We start from the raw sequence: 14,003 nt of genomic DNA, 5'->3' as shown, positions 1-14,003 counted from the left end.
CATTGTCAACTGCTCTTGACTCACATAAATACTGGGCGTTGGCGGGTTGAGCTTGTCCTTTGGCAGGGGGGGGGACGGTGGCATAGGGGGTCGCGGTGGTGGGCACTTGTCCAGGATGATGCTGCTTGTTGACAGACCGTTCTTGCCCAGGTTTCTGAGACGTAGTGGGTTCAGTGATTAGCTCAAATATGAAGTGGGCATAAGATCAAACCAAAAACAGTCCAAAATGTAGGAGGCACTACTATATGATGTATGTATGTTATATGTATATATGCATGTTACAGAGTGCATATCTAATTGACTATGCATATGTATGTATCATTTCCAAGACCATGCACCTTATTTCTGACTTATTTTGCACTATTTTTGCTGCTCTAACTCCTTGTATTCATTGACTAATAAATGCAGATGCATGTATTAAAAAGCATGCAGACGGTATGACAAAGAAGATGAATTCAGAATGTATGGACCCCTGTATGCTGTATTAAGCTTTATATCTTTATTGTTACAATGCTCGCCATGATTATTGGCAACCCTGGTTAATAGGCGTTCTTTAGCTTCTTATGAAGTCATTTTTACAGATATATAATACACTGTTTTGGATAGAAAAGGTGGAAAATGCAACCTTTAATTCAGTGTGTGTGTGTGTGTGTGTGTGTGTGTGTGTGGAGGGGGGTGGTGGGGTTTCCACATAAACAAAAATTATTTTACATCAAATCATGCGTGCCGCAACTATTAGCACCCATGATGTTAATACTGTGTACACCCACTTTTAAAAATGAATTATCGTCTTTCGTCACCTTCCATTATGTTTCACAAGATGGAAGAATACAGAGGGATCTTTGACCATGCCTTTTTGCACAAGTTCTTTTAAATCATTCTATGACCTAGGTCCTCTCCTCTGCTCACCACTACCTCAGTAGAAATGTTTAAAACTCAAAAGTTATTTTTATAGTCTTACATTTACCCGAACTACATATTGGCCTGTGAAACAGCCATTTCTAAATCTTTCCCACCCTCCTCCGTCTGACTTCTGAAGAGGGGGCAAGATGGTGATGACCGAATTTGGGTGCTGCTGTGCAATTTGCACCGACCGACTGGAAAACAATCTGAGCTGGATACTGCCTGGGAGGCACTACTATGAAGATGGGCCAAAAAGGTCTGGTTTTGAGAAGGACCTTCTCAAAGGCAGCTCCTGCAGGTTTTCATTTTTATAAATATTTTTCTCATTATTCCAGTTTGCATACATCCACCGCAGCCCCACCTGTACTTATTTTAAAGTTTCTCATTTTCCCCCAGATTGGATTTTTTTATTTTGTCCTTGCCCTTCTTGAACCAGAGTTCAGGGGAAGTTATGGACTTGTCAAGTCTTTGATACTATTGTGATTAAAGGCTATGTAAACAAACTTGACTTGGACTCACTCCACAGGTTTTAAATGGGGTTGAGGTCTGGCGACTGAGATTGCTGTGAGGGGAGCCTAATTCAGTGTGGTGACCCCTTCTGCAATTTCCAGTAAAAAAGTATGTTTTAATTAAAATTAAATGTATTCAAATGCTTTTAAGACATCTTATACCACATAATAACAATAATTTTGGAGGGCACTGGATCAGCAATCGTCCCGCCCAGTGTGTGCCCACTGAGTTTGATAGGAGAGAATGACATACAATTAATACTTCAAGACATATAATAAATGTTGAAATAAATAAATGAATAATTATGTAAATCCTGAAAAGATTAAATGGAATAAACACCTAATAAATATATATAAATTTATGTTTTGTAAGGATGTTCACCAGTCAGATATTGGACGAATGGATGGAATTGATCTAAATTTGGCACTAAAAAATGACAAGCAAAATAAACCATTTAAAATGTTGACCATACTACTTTGTTATCGGTCCAAAATACCCATAGGAGTAATTTTAGTCCTCATTTATGTAATTCCTAAGAATTAAATTTGTATTATTTTTATGCAGACTATTGCCACATAGTTGTCTTTTAAGACAGCATATGGAAGAAGAAATGCTGAATCCATTCATGTCCAAATGTATTCACAACGGGAGTAAGAAAATAGGAAGTATTGTACCTGCACGCTTTGAGCACATCGCTGGAGCTGGAGTAGATGGAAACAGATGACCAAGGAGCTAAGCCAGCAGGGGCCAAGTGTCGGTGCACGGCCCCTTCGGAAGTCTCCACCTTTTGAGGGCTGTGAGAGTCCCCCTTTCCATTTACTGTAGGCCCCCGACTGTCAGTCTGGCTGTTAAGGCAGGAGAGGGTATTGGGGGAGTGCACAGCGGTAGTGGTGGTGGACATCGGCAAGGATGCTAAGAAGTGCTCTGACAAAGCATTGGCAGCATCCGAGTGGACATTGTTGATTTTCTCTGAGAAAGGCCCTCTGTGGTTACTACAGTTAGCGTCATTTGTGGTTGTGGTGGCTTTTCCCTTTAACAAGGCTGAGAGTGGAGGATTGTCTATTGTGGGTGCAGCGGGGGCTGGAGAGCCAGCTCTGTCCGTCACTGGCAGCTGGACGTGATTAGTCAATCCCTGTGTGGGAATGGCACCGGGATTTGAGGTTACCTCTGCCGCGGTGGTGGTGTCCGGCCCTAATGGCAGAGTGGCAGATGCTCCCGTGTTACACCCCGAAGGTGCATTGTCTTTGGTGTGGAGCCCTGAGGTAGAGGTGGAGTGGGGAGGCGATGACAAGTGATTTGGGGTAGACCTGGGGGAGGTGGGCGATAAGGAGGAGGCAGACGATGAGGCAGTGCAGGGCCCAGAAGAATGTCCCATCTGACTGAGAATAGCCAAGGAAGAGAATGAGGTCTGCGGGGAGGAGGAGGAAGAGAAAGGGGGTTCTCCATTGGGACCTGCCGAATGTGAACCTGGACCTTTGTGAATCCCCTACACAAAGAAGGGGAAAAAAAAACAACATTGAACAATTGCTTAATAGCACAACTCTCTCTTGAATTCTGAAAATATGAAGTGGCTTGATGTGCTTTGTCTGACATTTGTTTATAAACTATTTGAATTTCTGTTGGAAGTTGTTAAAATTCAATGCATTCAAACTGCTATTCGGGAATACCTTGGCGTACCTCAAATTAGACCAATTTAGTGAATTACCTAAGTTACATGAAGGAAACTCAGAGTCAAACAAAGAGGATATAGCTGTTATGGTTTGAGTGAGTACAAGATTTGCTCTTAACCAAAAAGCGTATATAAGGGGACAAAATTTTGTTTACCTGAGTGTTAGCGTTGCCATGCGGGCTCCTCCATGTTTCGTCTGAATGCGTGGGACTGGCGCTGCTGGTGTTGGAGTGACTGATGGCTGTGCAGTTGTGAGGTAGAGAGTTCTGCTGCGCATAAGGCACGTTTCCATTGCTTGTGCTGCCACCTCCCGGCACGGTGGCGTGGTCCCTGCTAGGGGACCTGATGTCGTGCGGCCCAGATGATGGACTTGAGCATGACCCGTTGGCCGCGGGCTGGATGACACATGGTGGTTTGATGGCTGCGTGATTCGGAGGAGAGGAGCGTGGGATGCCTTCGCGGCAGTTGGCGGACTCTGCCTGAGGTCCATTGGAATGGCTGGGCTGTAGCTGGACACCAACCATTGTTTGATGCCGTACCTAACAAGACAAGATAGAAAGACTGAAAAATTCTGGTCTTTTTTTGTTTTAATTGCAAACGAAAGGATGTTTACCTGCTGCTGATGCTGCTGCATGAGTGAGAACTGGTTCTCCAGCTGATCCAGCATCTGCACCTGGAGTGGCTTGAGGATGGCTCTGTTGGTTCGCAAGTGTTCCAGAAGCTGCAAAGCACACATTTTCATACCTTTTCGATTTTATGTCTACACACACAGCATTGTTTGATAATGAAATACGAGATAATGTTCTAAACATGCAATGCTTTTTGTCCTCCACTAGAGGGCCCTTAATCAACATGGCCGAATGCTCACTTAATTTTAAGTAGAGAATTGAGGTCCAGGTGAAGAAAACATTTGTAGCCATAAAAACCAAACAAACAAAAAAAACGTGTTCCGTGCCCTATCATTCACTTAAATATTTCGCTGGCACATAACTTTAAAAAAAAGAAAATGACAAACAAATTCAATAGTATTCCATCCATTTCAGCTGACATGACCTTAGAGCCGGGGTGTCCAAACTTTTTGTAAAGTGGGCCAGATTTGGTGTGTTAAAAATGTAGGGGGGCCAACCTTGGCAGGAGTTCTTTACATATAGCAGCAATTAATTTAAATACATTTCAGCGAGCCGTTCTGTGTTTAACATTTGCTTTTTTATTTTAATTTCAACTATCTTAAGCATGTGTTTTGGTTAATTTGAAACATGCCTATCAAAATTCAATTGACATTAAATATTGAAATTGAATATTCACTTCACTTTTTTTAACACTAACTTTTTTGTAACAGTTGAACAGGGTTAGTAATTTTACACTTGGGTGCAAATTACATTTGAAACAGAAAAAAAAATCTCACCATGGCAGTTTAATATTTATAGAATTTTTAAACACAGTAACAGAGAAATGTGCAAGTAATAGTCATATCAACAAGTGCAGGACTCATCTAAAATATGAAATTAGTAAATATAAATGTTGATTGGATTTTTAAATGTTTATTATTCTGGAGTGAAAACTTAAAAGAAAAAACGTTTTCAGACAGATCGTAAATGAAAAATGACTTGTCCGCATGAGTGTGATGGGTGAAACTGAGATCTGGAGTGCAGGACAAAGGCCAGGTGTGGCTCTATGGCAGTGGTACGGATGCGCAAGATGTCTTGTGAGAGTCCGATAGCCGTGTCCACACACAGCTCTTATTTAAGTTCATAACCGAGAATGTCTTCTCACACAAATACGTCGACCCAAACAAGCTTAGCATTTACTTACCAAATGCTCGAATTTCTTGGAAACTTGTCCTCATCAAGCTGTCAGTAAAAGTTGGCGATATAAAGCTGCTGGTGATGACCGCAGCTCACTGCGTCACACTGCAGCTCTACTTTCCTCCTTTTGTTGATTGTCGCCATTTTAGAAAATTAGGGGCTCATACAGTCTATTCCTCATATACTAATTTGCTGTTCCTAATTGAGCCTATAGATGGCAGCATTTAGCACACGCAGGTAAGAGCGCTGCTGTCCAATGTTCCATGCGGGCCAGACGTTTTTAAAATATTGACCATGGGCCGCATTTGGCCCCCGGGCCGGACTTTGGACATGTCTGCCTTAGAGGAACTATGAGGTTAGATGAATCCTTTCCCAGATGAAAAAAGGGTGAGAGTTTAGCCATTCGCGAGCCAATTATGACACTCCCATTTACATGCAACCCTCAAAAAAATATAGCCTTAAATTAACCAAACATATATAGTTTTCCAAATGTGGGAGAAAACCGGAGAAATCGTGAGCAAATTAACCCAAGCGCAAGGAGGACTTGTGCCAAGATTGACATTTTCTTGCTCACTGCTAGTTTGAATGCTTCACAGTGACTCGCAAAGCTTCTTGAAATTTTACTCTTAATATCTGCATCACAAGAGGAGTCACAATGCTATCTCATTATTGCTTGTCTGCCTAACATTTTTCTTACTCACAAAACGCCTTGCTGGACAAAACATTTGATTGGCTTACTCATAACCCATGAGGTGCAACAAACTGCGCACATATAGGCATTCTTGTAGGCACCCATGTACAGAACTGACAAAATGATTGAAAAAGACTACTGCTACCGAAGTTGTGCTGGTTAAATTAAAGGCATTCAACAGAAAAGACATTTGCAATAAAAAGTATAATGATGAATAGATTTCCTACCTGAAGCTTCTGAGGGGTAAGGTACCAGCTTTGCACCGGCTGTTGATTGGAGCTGTTTGCACATAAGTCCGCAACACTCTGCACATAACCAAACATGGGGGGTGTCTTTTGATTTTGCTCAAATTGCAACGTGTATGGACTAATGTGCAGCTTTTGGCATTACTTTGGCTGGGCTGGCAGTGCGTTTCTTTTTGGCAGGACTGGCCTGTAGGTCACTGTGATTGCTGGTGCTTTGGGCTCCCTCCCCCTTACAAGCCTACAAATCCAGCAGAGAAACAGCTTGTGATGGCCATCTGCGTTTTGGCAAAAAAAACCACTGAAGTCATTTTCAAAAGAGAAAGGGGGGGAAAATAGAAATGGATCCTCTGCATACACCAACACATTTACATGCGTTCAAATAAAGAATGTATGACAACACTCTGATTATCAGTTTGGTTTCGCATCTTCAATCTTAATCAGAACTATTGATTAAGGTCTTAATCAGAGTTTTCATGGTGTGCTTGTGGAATAATGCAACAATAATTTTGCATCAATGTGCAAACATGCAGTTGGGTCTTGGTTGGGTTAACACATCAAATTCCTTAAATTACTTAAAAAAAAAAAACGTGTTTCTGAATAGTATGATAAGATTTGATGAGGAATATTATGTCTTGCATGTAAATTTCGATGCAAGATTCTCACATCTTTAACATGAAGTGAAGTGGGCTATATTGTGATGCTTGTCATGATTTTTGCATCTGGCAAACCCTTTAAAGAACAACACCTCACTGTCCCTTATAAATCAGCACTTGATTCCACCTTCGGGTTGGCACGTCCATGCCAAAGATGCTAAGTAGAAAGTTAAGGCTAGTCATTTTGCTTCTCTGAGTGGCTGAGGTCTCTCGGAGCTGGATCTCTCACCTGCTGTGCCTGTGCAGCGTTCAAGGCCCCCTGCCTGGATGTGAGCTCAGCAGGGATGGGCAGGCTCCATGCCTCCTCAATACTAGGGAGCATTTTACTCTTATTCTGCAGACTACTTGGCTGTAGGTTACACAATTGAGCCTAGGAAAAATTGTGTCAATACACACGCTTTAGTACTGAACCGACAAGATGACAAAGATTGGGAAGAACATATTACGAATGTTTTATGTGATGGAGATGTTTGATCATTACAAAAGCACAAAATTGTGACATAATTCATATCTTTGATGATCAGATATGAAAATGATTAACACACATCCACAAAGTGACCAAACAACATCCAAAAGGGTTGCTTGCAGATTTTACGAAGGAAATGTGGTCTACCTGTAGCAGCCTGATGCGTTGAGCAAGCACAGCAGTGTTGACACAGGTCTTGCTGCGCGTGGCATTGACATAGCACTTGATGGCATCGTGCGGCTGTCCACAGCTCTCATACAGTGTGCCCAGGTCCATCCAGGCGGCAGCGTGGTTGTGGTCCAGTTGTACGGCGCAGATGTAGGCCTGCAGTGCGTCCATAGGCTGGTTCTGCTGCTGGTACAACACCCTGAAGGCAAAATTAAAATGGTGAATCAGCTGCCATGTTTTTGAAAAAGTTGATTTCCAAAATAATTTATTGGGTAACATCTTATCTTTTTTTGATTTTGTTTCTGGTTCCTCACCCTATGGAGCACCAAGTGTCAGCACTGGCTTCAGACTTATCAATGGATTGACGATAGGAGATGAATGCATCCTGCACCTTGCCAATACTTGAGTAACACCTGAAAAAGGAAATAGAGAAAGAATAAAGATCAGTAATGTTATAAACAATGAAAAACACAAATACATTCGCAATTAGCCCAAGCATACTTATAACAAAACAAAAAAAAAAGACACTGAGCTTCAACCAGATTGCACTTTAGGCTGAAATAATCATCTTTTGGCTAAAATAATCGTAAAAAAAACAAATAAAAATAACCGTGTACTACTGGCCATTCTACTCTAAAGGGCAATAATTCCTTTCCATTTTTTCTCAAGCTGGAAATAGCAATTTTCCACAGCCTTGTTTTCACCACAGGGTAAAACCCAAATTTCCACTTAACAAATGATCAACTGGTTTTCATTTTTAGATAATCAACTTTTTGTTTTAACTAAAATATAAACTATGCTTAACAGCACATAAGTTGCCTTTCTAGAGCTATAAAGCAAAATCTCTGCCCATTGATTAGGGCCTATGAGATGATGTGTAAGGACAGGAGTGAGCATAGCGTTCGCTTTCGGCCGATAGTCCAAACAGACAATGGCCTTTGTTAGGCAAAGGTTTTCCTATTTTTAAGTCCTAAATGGGCAAGAATTTTCAGGATTTTAGAGAAATTTGGGGGTCTGTTAAGAGTTAAAGCAATGGCTGTTACAGACGCTTTAGGCCGTTTTGCCTGTTTAGACTATCGGCTTTAAGCGGCCGCTGTGACCAGTAAATGTGTAGAATTAAGAATTGACATTTACTGGTGTTACATGAATGCAACACCTCACATTACAGTGTCTTAAGAGAGACCGCAATTTGAAAGCCTATGCCAAGTGAGCGAGAGAGCGAATTCAACATTGATTTTAATGAACAATATCACGGAATCTACAATACTAGGGCAAATAAACAGTATGTCAACATCGGTTAGTTATTCCAATCATAAATAAGGACACAGCCAGTGGTTGGGAGGACACAGACGAATGACGACTGACACAGGAGCTGCACGGTACAGACTCCTAAGTGAAAGTCACTTTCCACATTTTTCATTCATCCATCCATTTTCTGTAGACGCTTATACCCATTTGGGTCGCAGGCCTGCTGGTGCCTTTCCCAGCTGTTATGAGCTGCGGGACTTTCCACACTTTTTCTAAACTTTTTCAAACACAACAACACGGCGCATGCATCTGGCCATCCGTGACACAAGGAAGCCACCACCACTCCTCTTTCGTGGCCTATTTAGCCAAGGTAAATTATTGTACCACAGTGTTTTTGCTGGTGTTTTCTTCTGTGTTTGGTGGGTATATTCAAATGCATAGATTAACTGCAGTCATCCGCATCCTAACTCCCAAACTGATCTTGATACTTTCTTGCTTGCTGCATAGAGTGGGAAACCCCCCCCCCCCCACTTCTTCTCTTTTCTTTCCTTCTTTTATTTACAATTGGCATACAAACCTTTTTTTCCATTTTTTTCCTTCAATTTTTTCCTTTTTTATTTGCAAGTGGCATAAAAACCAGAAACTCGCTTGATTGCACAAAACTAAGAAAAAAGAAATCAGCAAGTTTTCCTCCTCTGCTTTCCGTAGCAAAAATAAACATGACAGCCTCCATCTGAGTGTACAGTAATAAAAATAGCGATTACGATGATTTTGTATATATGTATATGCGATAAAATATTGTTACGGGTGTGGTCACTCAGGGGTCTTGCTCTCCGGTACCGGCCTGCTTTGTTTCTTTTTCCCCTGTTTCCTGGCATCTTTTTTTTAGGTGTGCCCCAGCAGTGAAAGGATTGGTCGGCTCCAGGAAGGCCCATGATTGGCTGCTGCTGATTGGCAGGTCGCACACCTGCTATATATTGAGCCGAGATGGCAGACAACTCTCTCGTCCTCCTTCGCTCCCAACCAGCCACGCATTTGTACTAATAGTTATGGAAACCGAGCAGTAGGGGTGAACCGCCGTTTTTGTTGTACATTTTCTTTCCTCCTGTTTTTTGGAGCTAGGGAGGTAAGCCTATTGTCTTTTGGTTGTTTTGTTTGCTAGGTTAGTTTGGTTATTGCAAAGACAGATTGTTTTGTTTGTTGTTTTGGCCTTGGTTCACCCTGAGTTAATTGCTCCTATCTTTCAGTAATTCTTTTGTCATGTAAATAAATATATCTTTTGTTTTCCAAACATCTGGTTTATCGGCTGGCTGCTTGGGAGTTGGGGAAGGCGGGGCCCATTACATATGTTGTGTCCTAGGCCCCTAGACTGGGACATAACAATATTTATTTACACCTTATTGAAATTTATAGTGGGTTGTTAATGTGGATAACTGTTTAAATATTACACACTGGGTCATGGTATTTTAAGCTTTCTACAGTTCAACATATGCATTTAAATGATGGAATCGTACCTTTGGCGCATTGGAAATTCAGTGTCCTATGAAATAGGATTTTTAGGTGGATGGATTTCTAACCACAAATTGAAACAGTTCACTCAAGCCCTGCTTCTCTCTGTGTGGCTGCAGTGCTCCCTTTCATGATGTCGTTCTAAAGCAGACAGCCACGACTAAATAACAACAACAAATAAGCTTATGTTGTAGCGATCGCGAGTCAAAGTCGAAGTGAATGAAGAAGCCAGAAAACGGGTGTTTTACTGACGTCAAACAAAACAAAATACGTGTCAAGATCACACACAGTAACACCCGTTCCTCCTATCAAACCTGTCCCTTTGTGAAACCACTATTCATAACAACAGTTCTTGGTGACGTATGTACTACAACGTTGACTGTTCAGTCATGTGCTCCCAAACACATTTTTGCCACTTGGACATTTCTACAGTGAAACTTCCTAACTAATTAATGTAACATTGCCGTTTACTTGGTCAACTTGGTGCATGATCTCCATTTTCAAATCCTGGACGGAAAAAATAAAGAACATGGAGGTCTCCTCGGATAAAATGGGTGTGTATCTACTCATGCACATGTGGTAAGGGAGCAGTGTAGAGGCGGTACAAGGGCCTGCTAAAGTCGTCTTGCTGAGAGCACAGAAGGAATACTTAGAAATGCATCAATGAAGGAAAAGAAAACATAGGAGGTGTTTAGGGTTATAAATTAACATTGTGACATGGTTATAAGCTCCAAAATTTGGATTTCCATGATACTTTAATAAATCAAGCTACTTGAATTACTTATGTAATTTCACCCTTAAGTTCAGTATTGACGTACTTCATACATGAAATGTATTTAATTCCAAATGTTTTCATGACAACGCTCAGGTTAAATGATCATTTTAAACTTTTGTGCTTACCTTCCAAGAAAGTACCAGGACTGGCCAGAATTTGGGTCTGCTTCTAGAGACCTCTGCAGACACTGAATGGCATAGCTGTCCTTGGCGGCTTTATCCCCAAGTTGCTCCACCGTGTGATGCATCCAGCCTAAAGATGAGCAAAAGAAACAAAAAAAAATGTTCCTCAAAAATTACCTTAAAGGTTGTTTTTTCTTGTTTTTTTTTTTTTTACAATTGCTTAACCTAAGAAGTGCAATATTAAGCACCAGCAGATTCTGGGCAGATTGAATTTGACTCCTGTCAAAAAGGCGGCACATTCCTCACAGTACTATAAAACAACACAGCATTAACAAACAAGCCCTTCTTTCATGTGTAACTACACCACAGGTATCAAAGTGCTCTTACTGCAAACAGACCACTGCTCCTTCAATTACCACTCCACACACCTGTGGGGGGCTTCACTGCTATGACAACCCAAGCAGGCCAGCCTGCTAATGCATTTTACTACAGGGGGTGGGGTAGGTTGTTGTTTGTCTATGGTATGGCTGGACTGGGGTAAAAAAAAATAAAATAAAAATAAAAACGCCTTACAACGCTAGATATAGCCATGAACATAACATGTTAGATCCAGACAACAAAAAAGCTTTGTCAGTTATTATGACATTCCTCATTATTTCCTGTGAGTGTAATCAGTTTTAACGCTGTCGTTATCATTACTCTGCAATGGAGGAAAATGAAAATATTAAAATGACGGAAAACATCACTGAACAGTCTTTCAAAATGTGTTGACAAAAATGCAAAGAAAAAAGTTATTCTGCACAGATTTTTAAAAAAAAATATAATCACAAAAACAATTTAGCCTTGTTTGTCACACCGTGATAGTGACATATTTAGAAACAATACCGGGCAAAATGATTTTTTTTTTTTTAAGGGATGTTTGCATATTTTATTGTCAGGTCTACAGATGGTTTTAACATAACTTTTTTAACAACCTCACAACTCAACATTAACAATATTACTAATACTGTAAGCTGCTACTCTTAAGTGTCTGAATGATACTGGCGCTATGTTCAAAAATGTTTGTTTTGGACCAATATTCATTAAAAATATTACAACTGCAAAGTGTAATTGCATTACCAAGTATCAGTACATGGTGGGTGTGAACTCAAATTTAAGTATGTGGTCGGGAAGAAATGGTATTGATGCAGCTATGCTACAAACTATCAAAATGTCACTTCCTGAGTGCCATCCGCATGAATGAAGTAGTCATCCAGTAGAATGCAGGGACACTCACCAAGCTGTTGCAGTGTGGTCGCCTTCACCTGAGCAGGAAGATTATCTGTTTGCAAAAGACTTTCATAAGCTTCTTTCGCTGCTCTGTATTTCTTCTGCAGGAGAACAGACGGACACAGATGTCAATCCAGTCAAGGTAACAGGGTGTGTTTTATGACACAAGGCACACAGACAAGATGTCCTCACACTTGTAATGACTGTCTTGACAAACACAAACTTGGAAGGGGGGAGGGTCATAGAGCAAGAGGACAGGCTAGACGCGACATGTCTGGACCATTAAAGTGTGTGATCGTATTGGTTGCCCACTATAGCGCCGCTGCAGCTGTGTGTATGTGTATGAAATGTGAGTGACCTTGTGATCTTACTAACCTGGTGTTTGGGGAAAAAAAAAATAAACAATAAAATGCACAAAGAGCAGCAGTTTTTAGACTGATATTTAGCTCGACTTTGACCACTCAGAAGTTAGCAAAAGTCATATTCTGGTGGTATGAAAGCACCGGTGTAAAGCAAGAGCGATTGGGCACATCAACACAACATGCTGAACTGTTTTGACAGAAGTTCCCCAAGGTTTCTTTCTTCCTTATTTATGACCTTTTCACAAACACGTTTAAAACCAGCCGAATATGATTAGGCTCTGTTGTCAGGTGTGTTTAGAATTACTTTATCCTTGAACTGCTCCTAAAACACTGGCGATCGTAAATATTATTGTTAAACATCAATTGCAAAATTATTGCCGAATAATGACCAAGTGAAGGACTCTGTGTTCATTATGTGGAATGTGGCAATCAGCAAGTGAGCTGACTAAAGAAACAAACCACACACACATACTGTAATTGACAGACGCACACATTCGTCTGGTACACGACACTAATGGCTGAACATTTTGAAGAAAAGATCACGTTGTAATTATTCTGCCAGCTATTGGGAGTTTTAGACCGAATTTTTCCCAAATCAAATTTAAATACAATACAGTGTTTACTATGTACAGTACATGAGATGACAGCATACCATCAAACCACTATATTTTTACTGCATATGTTAATAAAAGCCTTGCTTCACGTGCCTGGGATTAACTTGCAAAACCAATTACTCCACAAAATTAGAAACTTGCTTCTCAAATAAAATTAACTATTTTAAATGACATTATAATGACTAGTCAACTGATCCTGGCAGCTCTGATCAGCACCAAGAGAGACAACATTACATTGCCTCCCTTCAATAACAGAATAAATAGGAATCCTAGTGATGTATGTTGCAGTCGTGATCTGACTGCTGTAAAAGTTATTGCCGTGTAGCGTAAGGTACACCTGTAGCTAAACTTCAGGTAAATACCCATTCTGTGTTATCTCAGTGAGAAGAAAGTGACAGAAATTACATTTATACAACTTGTATTTTAAGTCTTCTCTACCTATACCAATGGCTTTGCCTGCTGTCATGTCATCATTGCACTATATAGCACAATGTTTTCTGTAATCTATATTGTTTACCTGTATTTGTCTGTAATGTGTATCTATTTGTCTGTATTTGGTACATGCGGCATCCACTTCAACCTGTGGGCCTGGAAGGGGGCTCCTCCCACCTATGGTCCCTCCTAAAGGTTTCTGAATTTCCTCAAATAGGGGTTTTTGAGTTTTTCCTTCCCCTTCTGGGAGCTTTGACAGGGGATGCTGTTGTGTACATTACACCAAAAAGATGTCTCTGTATGACTTCTTTTTTCGAAAGAAGTCTCGACATGACCTCTTTTCATATGTGAAGCCCTTTGAGACTTCGGTGATTCAAGGCTATACAAATAAAATTTGATTAATTGATTGATAAATTTGATATACAAATACTATTACTATGCGATTGACTACTCAAGGGCATGTTGGCAGAACTTCCACCTCCCATGGCTTTACTCTCTTCCTGCTCACATGATTGAAGAAAAAGCTAAAGACAGATTAGATTTTGTGCTCACACATACACTG

The 14,003-nt window shown here is 40.7% G+C and overlaps 1 protein-coding gene across 4 annotated transcripts in view; it reads right to left on the bottom strand.

The window, feature by feature from the left end:
• LOC148424054 (lysine-specific demethylase 6A-like) overlaps window positions 1-14,003 on the bottom strand; it is a 49,352-nt gene that overhangs the window by 10,154 nt on the left and 25,195 nt on the right. For 3 of the 4 annotated variants that reach the window (XM_088414320.1, XM_088414322.1, XM_088414323.1), the window contains 11 exons: window positions 12,041-12,134; window positions 10,768-10,894; window positions 7,425-7,523; window positions 7,090-7,309; window positions 6,706-6,846; window positions 5,969-6,061; window positions 5,806-5,883; window positions 3,696-3,803; window positions 3,238-3,621; window positions 2,088-2,899; window positions 25-154 (listed from right to left, as the gene is read on the bottom strand). In XM_088414320.1, the coding sequence (XP_088270446.1) occupies window positions 25-154; window positions 2,088-2,899; window positions 3,238-3,621; window positions 3,696-3,803; window positions 5,806-5,883; window positions 5,969-6,061; window positions 6,706-6,846; window positions 7,090-7,309; window positions 7,425-7,523; window positions 10,768-10,894; window positions 12,041-12,134 (2,286 nt within the window). The remainder of the gene's footprint in view (window positions 1-24; window positions 155-2,087; window positions 2,900-3,237; window positions 3,622-3,695; window positions 3,804-5,805; window positions 5,884-5,968; window positions 6,062-6,705; window positions 6,847-7,089; window positions 7,310-7,424; window positions 7,524-10,767; window positions 10,895-12,040; window positions 12,135-14,003) is intronic. The other variant, XM_088414321.1, reaches the window with a different exon arrangement.

The sequence above is a fragment of the Hippichthys cyanospilos genome, chromosome 5 (assembly GCF_059441005.1).
Source record: "Hippichthys cyanospilos isolate Australia breed blue-spotted pipefish chromosome 5, RoL_Hcya_1.0, whole genome shotgun sequence".
Classification (NCBI taxonomy): Eukaryota; Metazoa; Chordata; class Actinopteri; order Syngnathiformes; family Syngnathidae; genus Hippichthys; species Hippichthys cyanospilos.
Note: the sequence above shows the minus strand (reverse complement) of the source record. Positions and strands in the feature narration are given on the sequence as shown.